This window comes from Macrobrachium rosenbergii, chromosome 13 (assembly GCF_040412425.1).
Source record: "Macrobrachium rosenbergii isolate ZJJX-2024 chromosome 13, ASM4041242v1, whole genome shotgun sequence".
In the NCBI taxonomy this organism is placed as follows: Eukaryota; Metazoa; Arthropoda; class Malacostraca; order Decapoda; family Palaemonidae; genus Macrobrachium; species Macrobrachium rosenbergii.
This window is the reverse complement of record NC_089753.1, coordinates 31,104,707-31,119,477: the sequence shown is the minus strand read 5'-3', so window position 1 is coordinate 31,119,477 and position 14,771 is coordinate 31,104,707. Positions and strand designations below refer to the sequence as shown.

The window sequence follows — 14,771 nt, the reverse complement described above, 5'->3', positions numbered from 1 at the left end:
GTCCCCTCCTCCTCCTCCTCCCCTCCCCTCTTTTGATATAATTCGGTTATATTTTGCTTTTTATTATTTTATTCCGCAAATTTCTTCAAACAGATCGTTTCTTATGATTTTGATTTATAAAGGGGGGTGGGGAATGGACTGGCGCGGTTCTCTTCAGATGACTTTGTCTGTTTTGCTCCTCCGTCTTTTGTAAATTCGGTTGGGTTGCGATTTTTATCGCTTTCTTTTGCAGGTTTACTCAAACAAACCGTTTCTTATCATTTTAATTCTCAAACAAACCGTTTCTTATCATTTTAATTTATAAAGGGGGAAAAAAACTTCACTGGCACGGTTCTCTTCAGATGACTTTGCCTTTGTTCTTCTGCTCCTCCCTCTTTTGATATAATTCGGTTGGGTTGCACTTTTTATTACCTTTTCTTGCAAATTTCTTCAAACAAATCGTTTCTTATAATTTTACTCTTATAAAGATTATATTTATTACTCTTATAAAAATTATATTTAAAGTATTTGGTAACCGGGGACTAACAAAGGCCGCTAAAAATAATGAAAGTAGGGAAGTATGTACCCTTTATCACTGCACTGAGGACTTTACTTGACGTCATTGAACTCTTTTATCATTTCAACCCCCCCAAAACGTATAATTATTTTCTTATGACTTCAAGATTAATGTACCATAAATATCTGAGGCATGACTGTATCCGTAAGGCTGTTTAGTTTTTATTTTATTTTATTTCATTTTTTTGCAGTTACTAGCAGATGATTTTCTTCGCTGTCCTATATACTTTTATCTTGTTTTGTACAAGTCCACTACATTCCATCATAAAAACGAAATATTTCATGAAATACTGCGTTGTTGGACTGCATGTCATTTGACGAGAACAAAGAAAAACACTACATTTGCACTGAGGCGCCGTTTGCCAGGTGGCAAATTTTCCTGTCCGTTCTATATTGTAACATATTTTTAAATCTAAGATTGTTTCACGGCCTTGCATTTTATGTTCATTAAACACGTTTTTGAGTCCATGTTCTTAAAGGTACCCCATGTCACGATGAACTTTTGTTATTTTATATAACCCGATCAGAAGCGAATGTCACATGTGCACATTCCCAGCCGTGGTGAGTCACAACTTTCAGACAAAATAAAGTGCATTCGGCTCTTGCTAAGGAATGAATATTAATGAGCTTAACAAGTACTACACAATTTTGTCTTCTTTTTCTTGATTACCATGTCTTTGGTTTTATATTCTATGTTAATTAATGATACCATTTTATTTTAAACTTTTTTCCTCCTTTGTCCAGTCCTAGTCTATGTCTATTTTTTTATTTATTTTTGTGCTTTCCTCTGATACGCTGGTTGGCTGGTTTTGATTAAAAGGCGTATGGTATCAACGAATCCTGTCATAAAGCGGCATAGGTGCGAAATGGATTCTGACTTAATGTATGTTCCTGCGGACTCTTCCAACACAGCCAAATGTGACTGTACAGCTTTCATTTTCTTATTATCACTCATATGTCCCCTTATCTCTTTATTTCGTTCTTCCCACAGTTTCTTTCATTCTTTAATGTCCTATTCTCTTTCAGACTCATCTTCTTGATGGTACCGTCGCCGTGTCTTCGTTTCTTCCATACTCCTGTATGGTTCCGTTTTTAGCATCTACAAGTTCTTCCTTTTTCGGTTGTCATGGTATCTATCAATTCAGTTACCTTCTCCAGTATTACTTTTTTTTTGCTTCATCTTTCACTCTATTTTTTCTCTCAATCTCTCGACCTGTTCATCAAATTGTTGCTTTATTCTCCCACTCTTTTGTCCCATGAAATGTGGCATAGAACTATACCATGGTACATCAGGTTTCATTTCCTTTGCTCGGGGCGTTTCTTTAATTCTACTTTATTCTCCTTTGCTGAAACTTTCTTTCAGTCATGAATATGTACTGGTGTACATCACATCTCTTCTTTAATTTCACTTCGTTTACTTTGAACATGTTCCTTCGGCTTTATCAGTAATCACTGGTGTCAAGTGGCTTTTACTGTACAGTTAGTGCAAGCCCGAATATTTGTCCTTATATCAAACCATACCCGGTTATTAGCTACGAAAGATAAGACATCATCAAAGCGCTCCACTGTTTTTAGTACTGTATGTTTTGTTTCATCTTTACTACGCCAATGAGTGGCTATATATAAAATAGTTTATAAAACTATATATATAAATTATATATATATATTACATACTAGATAGTCGATTCCCAAATAACAGCAAATTACATTAGCGACTAAAGAACCAGCTAAATACCTTTTAACTTTCTGAACAAAAATTTTTTTACAACAAAATGTTAAACATGCTGGGAGTTAAGTGTTTTTGAGGTTTGTAATATTAATCTAGCTAATGTTAAGAAATCATATGGAACAAGCCCAAAGGGGGCCACCGACTTGAAATTCAAGCTTCCAAAGAATATCGTGTTCATTACATTTAAGTACGAGGAAGTAACGGGAAATACAAAAAGAAGAGATACCACTTAAAATAAAAAATAATAAATCGATAAATAGAAAAAAATGTATCAAAATGCAAGAATAGTTTTAGGGTGGTAATGCATTGCATTTCTGCTTGAATTTCTGAAGTTTCAGTTACACGACATCATTTGAGAAACTGTTCCACAATCCAATGGTGTAAAAAATAAAGGACCTCTGGAACTGAGAAGTTCGACAATGAGGCACATTTCCTGCACATTGGTGCTGTTGATGGTCCAAGTCATAAAAGCTATTATTTGGAATCAGAAACCAACCACCGCGAACCACTCATCAACAAGAGATAAATCTCTGGGCAGACATCCACACCAGAGAACAGGTTTCTGTAAAGGAAGTACAAATGACCTAAAACAGGTTGCACTGCTTTTATCAGTTATAAATACACGAGGCCTTACGAACAATACCTAACTTTCGTGTGGCAAGACAAACCTGGACAGCTAAAGAGTGCTACCATTGTAAGAAATATTTGGCATCCCTCCTGATGATTCCACAAATGTGCCATTCCTTTGAAAGGAAGTTGCTTAGCCTTTTACTAAACTGCATAGCTAGGAGGCTTACAGGTGGTACACCTTACCTCAAAGGCAACCTGGAAAAATCTTCAAAACAAGTAAATGTGGCAAAACTAAGATGTATCCAGTAGCAAAGCTTTAAGTAAGGACCCAGTGAACAAGACAATACCTGACATAAGACTGATAAGTCATCTTACTTGAAAGAGAAGGACAAAGTGAAGGGGGTGAGGTAATTGATAATGATCAAACAAAATACCTCAGTTAAGCTGCCAAGAGAGAAAAAATAAGGCACTAAAATATGAGAGAATATTTGACAAGGAAGTAATGTATTATATTTATCATAAAAGTATTAAAATTTGATACAGCTTCACATATTACCTAGACCACCTAGTTTATATTTTCTTCCACATGGATAAGACAATAACTGTCATGCTGATGCATCAAAGACAACAGTTGTTTTGTCAATAATACTAAGACAATAAAGTTAATATAGTGTACAACAAACTGTTGGGTCTTTCTTCAATCATCTGTTTTTTTTTTTTTTTGTAAAAAGAAAAGTGAGGCCTTTGATGTAGCCATCTATAATCCTTCCTTTTACTTAACATTGTCTATGACTTCTGTAAAGTATGAAGATGACAATGTTATTGAGTCTGTGTATTTATGGGACCTTTGACAGCTTTTCTTCTCTTGTAATATTATATAATCCCACTTTGCTTAATTACTCTCTGAGAACAATAATACACAAGGGGAAGCAAGGTATCTGCTGAATCCATGAAGGTATGTGTATCCCATTTTGAGAAAATCTTGACCCTCTCCAACCAACAACACCTGCAAGGGCAGTGATCACACAAACTCCAGCATCTTGAATCTAAATTCATGAAGGAGGGAGAAAAAAATCTTATACAGTACCTCTCACAATCTGTGAACCTATTTCTGAACCGTTGTACTGGCAAAACATAATTACCTTGGAAGAAGGAACACCAATAAATCAGTCTCACATACAATACTGGCCTGTTACACATTTCAGCTTCTCAACAGTGAGAAGGCATTTTTAAGGAAGGCTGAAAAGGAAACGGAAGAATGATAAGAACACTGACCAATAAAAAAAAGTCTTTATTTGGCAGGTCATACCAAAAATTTAGGATAAAAGAAAAAATATACTAATCCATATCTTTTTTTCAATGGTATACTAACATAAGAAAGTAAAGCAAAGACTAGCTCAAGAGGTCCTCTTCATTTCTAATGTATTCTCCAATATCTGCTTGGTGAAAACATATGATATCCATGGGATCTGCTCGCCGGCAGTCAACTGACGCTTTTGCTGTGACGCCAAAACCCTGAAAAGTAATTCATTCCCGTTTTATTTTCATGTAAATCTAAAAAGTTAAAAATTGAAATGCAGTAACACTAAATTATCCAAAACTTCACTGACAAATGATTACACCCAACTATTTTAAAAATTACTTTTGAGCTTCTAAAATGGAAAAAATGCATGAAATATTTCAAGGAGACAAACAATGCTGTACTTACCAAAGGAATATCTTTTGAGGAGTATACAATAACACCCGAGTGTTTTGGAATATTTTCAGACATACGTGCTAATCCTGCCTTATGCACATGGTTTCCATACATGAAATTCTGTTCTGCAGATTCTTTCAACCAAATTTTGTTCTGAAATCAAATACAGATTTTAGAAATAACATACCTTTTCCTGAGATTCCTTTCAATTAGTTTCTTAAAATGCATCAACAAAACTGATAACATTCAACTGCATGTTTTCAAACACTAATTCAGTTAAGCCAAAATTATTTTTCCAAACCCCTGATATTTTTATGTGAAGAAAGGGAATCTTTTGCAAAAACTAATTGTTCGTCATGTTTCTTTTCCCCAAAGTGTTTCAGATATAATTCTGTTTACAAGCTGGGCATGATAAATCATTACTATTACTTTAATTCACTGGCTTTTTCCATTATTGCTCATTAATAATAAGCCTATTACATCACAGATTTAACAAAAGCAATCAGATTGTTTCTAAAATCAGTAGAATAAAAATACAAATAATTAAACATCCCATGAAAATGACCTTCCTCAATCAATTTTTCATGGAATTCTTGGCATAATTTCTAAAATATATTTTTCAAAGACTTTTATTATTACCAGTGTTTATCTATGTAGACTTCTTGCAGCACAGAAAAAACTTGGTCTCTCAACAAAGTACTGTATAGTTTCCAATTGCCACAGGACTACTTATCATTTAAAGGTTATTTCTCAAAATTCACAAGTTTTCAAAGTAATTTGTATTCATCCTAGGAATACAAACCAGAGCCTTTTAAGTATGAGAATTCCTCAGCGCAGGCTGGAATTGTTTGGAGAAACTTGATAATTAGGTAATTATCTTGTGGTAGGTGGGTGAGTGGGGGAAGCCCCCTCACCTGCCATTATCAAGAAATATTTTTCCTTTGCATCAGAGACTATGAAGATTGGTTGAGGTGAGAATGATAAAGGCACTGATCTGTATACCTAAGAAAAATATTAATTACAATAAATAATTTCTGATTTATTCATAAAGGAATTCAAACCATTGTTAACTCATTCTTTAGGTGGGAAGACAGTCTATCAACTGAATGGCAAACTGAATCTCTGGACTCGGTCAATCGTACACATCATGTACAAACATATGTAGTCCCTTGAAAATGAACCTAATCCAATATGAAACAAGTAACTTGCACCTCGAACTGAGTTTGTACCACAAACTCATTCAAAGGACTAAGATTGATGATTGGTCTCCACCTGCCAGTCACCTATTCTACCAGGAAGGGGCAACTGTAAAAGCTTGGCGAATGTTTGTCAACGAGTCCCAGTAAATTCTTCTCTTAACATCAGCCTCACTTATGCCAGCAGGGTCAGAGCTTTGACAGATCCTGGAGGGTAGGTAAAAAATGGGTCCTTGAGAACACAGAATAACCGGGGCTCCATCCCCATCCCCACCACACTGACAAATGGCATAACAGATATCCCCCTTACTTGTGGCACCTGGAGTGGTTTTAAGAAAAGGTCTACCTTCAATGAAACTGGAGGGCTTAATGGAGACCACATGGTGGATTGTAGTGTCCTGGCTATTTGTAAACATTTTCTCTACCACTACTTGTACCTTACACATGGGAAAAAGTAAGGAAGTTATCAGAATTAGTTCAATTTGCAAAGAGTCTACTCTCAGCCAAAACTGTCTGTAGAAGAGCATGGAAACTGTCATGTCTTCCCAACATATTTTTCCCAAAAGTTGGCAGTCTGGTATGAGAGGAAAGTTAAAAGCCTTTCCTCCCAACACTCAGAGCTTCACCTTCTCATCCTCTGATGAGATGCCTGTGATGGTGAATTTAGAAAACCTGTTAACCCTTTTGCCGTGAGCCTGTTAGCGAGACTTGGCAATCTGTAAAAAATTTGGACGAAAGTTTCAGAGCACCAATTTTTTACGAAATGAAGCTTTGTTTACTCACAGCACCTCTGGTGCCTGGAAAATCTACTTCCTCCTTTGTCATTTCCTCTGATTCATGATCATCTCTGATAAAACTTGAAGTTAAAAAATTATCTAAGGTAGGTTTGTCTATAACTACCATATTCATGTCACTATCAGAACTATCTGACAGTTAAGGTCTACTACTACAATTGTCATTTCCAAACATAAGCCTCTGTACTACTTCACTCTATACTACCCCTTCCCTAAACGCAAAAAACTGGTGGGGATCCACCAACAAAGAGGACATACAGCAGTTAGACAAATGCCCTTGTCCTGTACACCTTCACTGTTCTGTTTTCTTATCTTTCATTAGCAAAATGCAAACAACATGAAGTTTCAACTTCTAGGCAGTTAAGAAGAAACAAAGCAAGACATCCATCACTGACAGTGCCAAACTGAAACTGCTTGATGAAGGCATGAGAATGGGATGTTCCCCCAGACATTTGTCTACCATTAACTTCCATGATACATTTCAACAACCGATTCTAGTACGTGCTGAGGGGTACAAAAGGCAATGGTTTTTAATCTTGTAGGAACAAACTATGTCAATTTACACAGTCTTATAACCCTCAAACAAAAATAATGATATACTTACTCAGACAGGAGTAAGTATATCAACACTGTAGTGAAATCAACTTCTTATCTATCAAAATAAAGTCCTTCCTTCCTTTCAGAAATAAAACAAGATAAAATACTGTGCATCAACCAGACCTACCTGACAGTACATGTGCAAGTAATCCAGCGCTGTTATGAGCAACAGGAACTTTCCTCCTTTGGTGATCTTCCCAAAGCATACTCCCAGCGCAACAATGCTGTCTCTTGGCATGGTTGCTGCCAGTTTCATCAGGTTTTCATTAACATAATAAACTTTCCCCTTGTTGAGGCGGAAGCAATAAATTCCATCTGACCTTTCCAGCAGAGCTTTAACATTACTTCCTATGCTGGAGAGGAGAAAATGACATTACTCTCGAGAGAAAGATAAAGCTGAAAACTGTTAGTTTTAAAAATAGTGAAAGCTGAAATTCTTTGGACTTGGTAAAACCAAAGTACCTCTTATACTAAGCTAACTTTTGAATATACTGAATATTAAAGAAATAACTTCAACAAATATACATTAACAATGATCAAAATCTATGTAATAAAGGTCCTTTGCAGGATATGTTCTAATAAAGGTGCTTGGCAGGATATGTTCAGACTTAAACTGCATTTTTATGTCCTTTCATTTCAAATTTAAGTTTACCCTATGACATCGAGGTAGGACTTTAACCTTCAAATCAACTTACACATCAATTTCATTCAACAAACAGATTTAAAACCAGTCTCAAACCTCTTGTCAACTCCATAATAACTGACAGTAGAAGCAAAGATGGGTCATCAATAGATTTAAGTGCATTCTTCTCCCATGCTACTGCCTGTCCAGAGACAGAAGGAGGAGTTTTGAAATCTGGCTATATTAGCCAAGAACTGGGGCACTTTCAGATATACAGCCCTGACGATAGTGAAAAGATGGAACTGATGTGGTTGGAGAGCAAGATGGAAGAAAGTGGGGATAAAGTATAAATCTATACATTTACATTTACCCTCCCTAAAATCACCAGGTGTAACCCCTCCCCCCACCAGTTAAGTTGTGACCCCTCAACCCGCAATCTGTAGGATATAAGGTCTGTTTACCTATATATAAAGCCTATACCATTTTAGGTAAAGCTAAGCAAGAGCTCTGCATCGGGTATAACTTTGGAAATTGATTTTTCCCATAGTATTTTGGTTGCTTATTAAGAATTTACCATTATTTTCTGTCAGTCGACTGTAATTAACCTCAGAAGTTGTATGCTGGCCATCCTGGAATGCTATTGTGCATGCACAGCGTTATAAGGGAACTTTTGGTAAAAAGTGTAGTTTCCTTCACTTGGGGGTTCGGGGGGCAGAGCCCCCACTAAGTAACGTGGCCTGCTAGATTAGGCTAGGTTACGTTAGGTTATTATAGTTCCTTTTATAACAGGTTTCCTTAGATAATTCCTTCCTAAACAAATAGCTCCCTATGTTACTTAGCAGGGAGCTCCGCCCCTAAGCCCCCTGGTAAAGGAAACTCCACTTTTTACCAAAAGTTCCCCTAATACTACGCATGCGCAGTGGCAAAAATATAACCAGTTCCGAGGTTAATTACAAGTTAATTACAGTCGCGCGACAAAAAAAATAACGGAACCTAAATACTAAAGGAAAAGTCAATTTCCCAGGTAATACTTTTTTCTATTGCAAAGAGACCCGACATCCACTTACCGGCGTCGGCAAGAGAAGCAGAACCGCACAAGAAATGTCATGTGGTCTACCCAAGCTCTCTGACCATAAGCTACCTAATGCAATACTCACTAATGTTTCAACTTCTGGAACACCAAATTTGTCTCCTCTGTCTTCAACGGCCTCATTTTCGTCTGGGTCAGTTGCTGTAGGTTGTGATCGATAAATGACTTCGTTTAGTGCTCAAGTAATATGCAAGACGGATGTTTCTTTGGCGTCGAACGTAAGCCACACCATCAGAAACCTCGTCGTCCAAGTAGTAGTAATAGGTCGGGTTTGCCTTTGAAACGGCTCCCCTGCTCGGTTTTTTTTGTTTCCTCTCTTGTGTTTACTCAAGTTTCTTGTCTCTGTAAATCTCTTAGAAATTTTTTCATATTTTCAATTTATTCTTTTGGCAGATCTGCAAATAGAAGTATATTAGATATCAAGATGAACAAAGCAGGAAGAAAAAATACAGAGTAGACATAAAAAGCTAAAAAGAGTGCAGAGACAGACAAGCCTTGGTAGACATAGCAAGAGAAAAAGGTGACATAAAAAAGAAGTACACCAAATGGCAAATAGAACTAGACAAAATATTAAGCAAATGCATGAAAAGATGCAAAGAGAAAAAGGAAAGAAAAACAAAAGTATTAAGAGACCTAATGAGGGCCAGAAGGAGGATCAAAAGAGAGAACAAAAAGTCTAGAAGTACAGAAGAGAAGAGGCTAAGGCAAGTACAGGAGAGATTAATAAGTGAATATATTATTAGAGAAAAAGGAAGGAAGATGGAATCAGGATTAAGGAAACAGCAGCCGAAATAAAATCGAAAGGGGGAGTAAATGGAGCAGCCTCCTGGGACTTCAAGAAAAAACTTGACGGCACAAAGTCAAACAACATGGTGGCAATAAAAATAAGGAAGGGAAAATAATAGAAAACGTGAATGAAATTAGAAGAGAATACGAGCAATATTACAAAGATTTGTTCATATTAGACAAACCTGACGATAAAGTAGGGAAACTGGCAGAAGAAATTAATATACAATACCAGAAATGGATGTCCCTATGCGGGACGAGAAAAAGCCTGGCACTCTTAATTGGGCAAATAGAAGAGGAGTTAAACACTCCCGACGAATGGGAGAAAATGAAAATACTATCACTTCACAAAAAAGGAAGCAAATTAGAATTAGAAAACAAGAGAGGAATATTTATCACGAGTAACATAAGCAAGGTATTTGAAAAAGTGAGGTTGGAATTAACAAACGAAAAAATAAACCAAAAGATAAGCCGATTCCAATGTGGTGGCATAGAAGGAAGATCCACAGTTGATCACCTGCTAACCCTGAACGCAGTGATTGACTACAACACAGTGCTTGGAGCCCCGACGTACATATGGTTTGGAGATGCGTATAAATGTTTTGACAAACTAGACCTGAAGGACTGCATTAAAGAGATTGGGAAAATGATAGGATGGAAAGATGCACTGTTGATAAGAAAGATGAATGAGAACGGCAAAGCAGTCATAAGATGCCCTGCGGGAGAAACAGGCGCTATCGAAATTACAGAAAATGTAAGGCAGGGTACAATTTACGGCCCAAAACTATGCAGCATAGCAACAGACAAAGTGAATGAAATAAGCAGGAAGAACATAACAATCATAAGGAATATAGAAATAGAGTCCCTAATATTTGTTGATGATATAATGTTCCCCACCAGCAGGAAAGAAGGTATAGAAATGGCAATTGGCAACTGCCGCAGCCTGGAGCAACTGAAAAAGTTCAAATTTAACACTAAGCCAAGCAAGTCAGCAGTGCTGATAATAGATAGAAGAACAAAGGGCCAGGCAGTCCACATAAGAACAGAATTAAAAACGGCCCAATTAGTAGTGTAAGCGAATATAAATACCTAGGAGAGTGGTACACCCAAAATGGTTCACAAGAAACAAGTATTAAATCGAGAAAACAAAAAGTAGAGTACCTACTAAGAGAAATAAGAAAATATGGAGACGTAAAGAAAGTTGGAAATATGGCATTAGAAGTAAGGAAAAAGATCTATGAAACAGTGGTGGTCCCAACATTATTTGCCAACATAGAGACCTGGAGCAACTTAACAGAAAACGAGTCAAACGCTCTAGAGCAAATGCAATACAGGATCCTCCGAGGAATGTATGAACAGCCAAAGGGCACGCCCTACTGGGGAATTTTAGCGGAGTCCGGCATATGGCCAGTTGCCTATAGAATTGAATACAAGAAAATAATGCTATTCCACAATATTATAAATTCAGACAAGAAAAGGCTAATCAAAGAAATAGTAGAAGACCAGTTAAGAGCCCCTACGGGCTGTGCTGGACAAAAGGCATAGAAAAGATAGGTAAAAGTACAATATAGATATAAATGGAATGGGAAAATATGCAAAAAGAACTGAAACAGGAAATTAAGAGAAGAATAACGCAAGATATCGAAAAGACATTGGAAAAAAGAAGAAAGAAATGAAGAAGCTGAGATTCATAGATAACTTTGAAGAAAATAAGTATCTAAGGGAACTAGAGACAAAGGATGCATGCTTAATAATGAAAACCAGGCTGAATATGTTGGACCTGAAAGCTAACTACCGGGGAAGATATAAGGATGAGGTCTGTGATAACTGCAGAATAGAGGAGGACAGCACAGAACATTTGTTCAGGTGTAAAACCGTACAAAAAATAGAAAACTTAACATTAGAGACTCTGAAAGCCCCGAACAGAAAACTAGTGGAATACATAAGAATAGCCATGAAAATAAAGGACGTCACCAACCCAGAAAACAACGGCACCAGTTAAAAAGTAACAGTAACGTAAAAAGGAGGAGTCATAAAAGTAAATAAAGTCGAAATATTAAGGATCATTTGGGAGGTTAAGGGGTAGGGTGCTAAATTAAATGAAAAACTGTTAAATAATATATATAATGTAAAGAAAAAATAAAACTGAGAAAAATTGTATTGATATAATGTAAAGTAAAAATAAAAGTGTAAAAATGTATTCAAGGGAATAAAGCTTCGCACCTCATGGGAATCGTGTAGTGTGCCCGCAACTGTGTTTGCGGAGTGAGCGCTTAGGAACCAGGAACAAGGAACATCTGCTCCACAGAACATCGCACTGACATACCACACATGGTGACGCTGCCTGAACTCAAGGTTTACCGCCATCTTGGTTAGTTCGTTGATAACTTTTGTATGAAAAATGTTCTTATGACTGACTTAGATAATGAAACAGATGGTGAAAATTACAGTACTTAAATTAAAAGAATGATGACGTTGTAGATAATGAGAAGGACTGATAATAATGACAATGATAAGGTTAGAGTAAATTTACGTGTCGCGCAAGTTTTCTGCTAAAATTCAAAGATTTTAGCTGTAGTACAAGTTTAGTAATATCCTAAGTAATAATAATGATGCTGCGGTATCATATTACAATTTCCTTCTAATCCTATGACATAATTTGGTACTGACCTCTTCATACATTTAATTCTTTGAATTTAGTCTAGACATTTGCAAGACAGTCAATTACAGTAGTGGTTGCCAAACAACGTACTACGGAAGCCCTCACAGAGGAGCCAATGGAATCACAGAAGTTACGTGATTTCTTTGCAAGCTTTAATACGATACGCTAATACGCGGTCACAAGTAACTGCTTTTAACGGACACTACGTGAACCAGAACTTGGGCTATAGGCAATAGCTGTGAGACATTCAAGATGAACAAGAAATGCGGAGATGGTATCCAGTCTTATACAATTCAAAGTTCAGAATCTGTTACAATTCAAAGTTCAGAAATTGTAACGAACAACAGGTTAACCTATTCCACTTGCAAACACGGTTGTTTAAAAAGGAAACAAATACACCACTTTTTTTTTTTTTTAACCTAAATCACGTTCCACTTGTCTTTTTAAGGAAAATAAGTTTAGGAATTTGGCGCCAAAGAAAAGACATCACACACCACAAGCTCCGTAGAACGAGAGTTAAGGACCACTGTCTTATACCATTTATATATATATATATATATATATATATATATATATATATATATATATATATATATATATATATATATATATATATATATATATATATAGTAGTGTGTGTGCGTTTGCGTGATAATGAAGTTTACGTCAGAAAAACAAAAGTTACCATGTGCACCAGTTATTTAAATGGAACAAATCTGAGTCAGTTGCCAGAGAGAGAGAGAGAGAGAGAGAGAGAGAGAGAGAGAGAGAGAGAGAGAGAGAGAGAGAGAGAGAGAGAGAGAGAGAGAGAGGTGCTACTTAAGGAAAAAAGTAGAAATGTATACTACTTAGAATATGAACACCTAGAAAAGTCACTTCTCGTATTAAATAAAGGCCGTAGTTTAACAAGTGCGAATACGGCGGGATCCTCCCAACATATGGATTACCCTTAAGGGGTTATTGTTTGCAATTATCTTTTTTTTTAGCTCTTTTCTATCTTTTTTTTTCTGTCTATGTTCCAGACTAATGGCTGCTGTAAGCCACGTAGCTCTACATATATTATTCAATTGCTGCCCATTAAGATAAATTTAGTAGCAATTAAGTTGCTCCTGGTTTTCAAGCAACCGTGAACTAGCTTCCGCTTGACATGGAAGTTCATTTGGGATCTGAAAAAGAAAAAATCTAGTGCATTGTTTCATGCGTCCAGTTGTTTCTTTTTTGAGCTATTTCTTTTATCTGTTAATAGGAATTCGACGAAGACAACCCCATAGGTGCTTTTGCCAGACACAGTAAATTTACACAACTTCCTTACTTTTTCACTGGGTGTCTCCAAGAATCATGAAAACGTGAAAACCTGAGACCACCAAAGAAAACGACTCAAAACCACACTATTCGAAGCTATGTCTAACACGAGGTAACTATAGACAATTCGATCAAACCATAAACTGTAACAAATTAATCGAGCTCCGTTAATAGGTCGAACGAGCGGCCGCCAAGAGGGGTCCTCTACAAATAACCGTCTAGACAGCTTGCTGTTTTGAGAAACGAAAACTGTCTAGACAGGACGCGACGAATCCAAATCAAAATATTTTAGGAAAACGGGTTTCCACCATCTGTTTCGACTCGCTTATCTGTCTGTACCGTAGGTAAATATGTTTGGAAAATAGACCATTCTTGCATATATATGCTGTGATACTAAATTCAAATTGATATACTGAGCGCTCTGCAGACATCACCTGAAAATCTCTGTATCGCCTCGCGTATCAGAGATTCATTTCCTTGATCAATGAGCGGTAACCTTTCTGGAAAAATACACAGTGCGCTTATAGAGCAATGATAGACTACAGTATCGATTGTACGAGTCTGGAGTATCTCGCACATACCAGTGCTATATGGTGGGGAATCTGGCAGCCTCCAGTAGCGATCTAGCACGTACGGTTTCTTAGAGATACACAAGGTAGGTCGATATTCGTTCCACGAAAGAGCTGTAGGTGCATATTTTAGTTTTCTGTAGAAAAAAACAAAAATACTATTGAGATGGCTTTGTCTGTCCGTCCGCACTTTTTTTCTGTCCGCCCTCAGATCTTAAAAATTACTGAGGTCAGAGGGTTGCAAATTGGTATGCTGATCATCCACCCTCCAATCGTCAGACATACCAAATTGCAGCCATCTACCCTCAGTAGTTTTTATTTCATTTAAGGGTAAAGTTAGCCATAATCGTGCTTTTGGTACCGATACAGGACAGACCACCTACGGACCGTGGTTAAAGCTTCATGGGCCGCGGCTCATGCAACATTATACAGAGACCACCGAAAGACATATCTATTTTCGGTGGCCTTGATTATACGCTGTAGCGGCTGTACAGAAAATTCGATTGCGCCGAAAAAACTTCGGCGCATTTTTAACTTACCTGTGATTACAACCAGGGTCTATATCTGTTTGGACCCTGATTACAACGAGGTTTGCCAGTACGG

General features: G+C 36.9%; 1 protein-coding gene across 1 annotated transcript; it reads right to left on the bottom strand.

Moving 5' to 3' along the window:
* Positions 1–4,125: 4,125 nt before the first annotated feature.
* Positions 4,126–9,111, bottom strand: LOC136845122 (60S ribosome subunit biogenesis protein NIP7 homolog). Its single transcript, XM_067114961.1, has 4 exons — positions 8,917–9,111; positions 7,265–7,490; positions 4,563–4,703; positions 4,126–4,369 (listed from the first exon to the last, which is right to left on the bottom strand). The coding sequence occupies exons 1-4, from the start codon at positions 8,970–8,972 to the stop codon at positions 4,247–4,249; spliced, it is 546 nt and encodes a 181-aa protein (XP_066971062.1). The 5' UTR covers positions 8,973–9,111; the 3' UTR covers positions 4,126–4,246.
* Between the last annotated feature and the right edge of the window lie 5,660 nt (positions 9,112–14,771).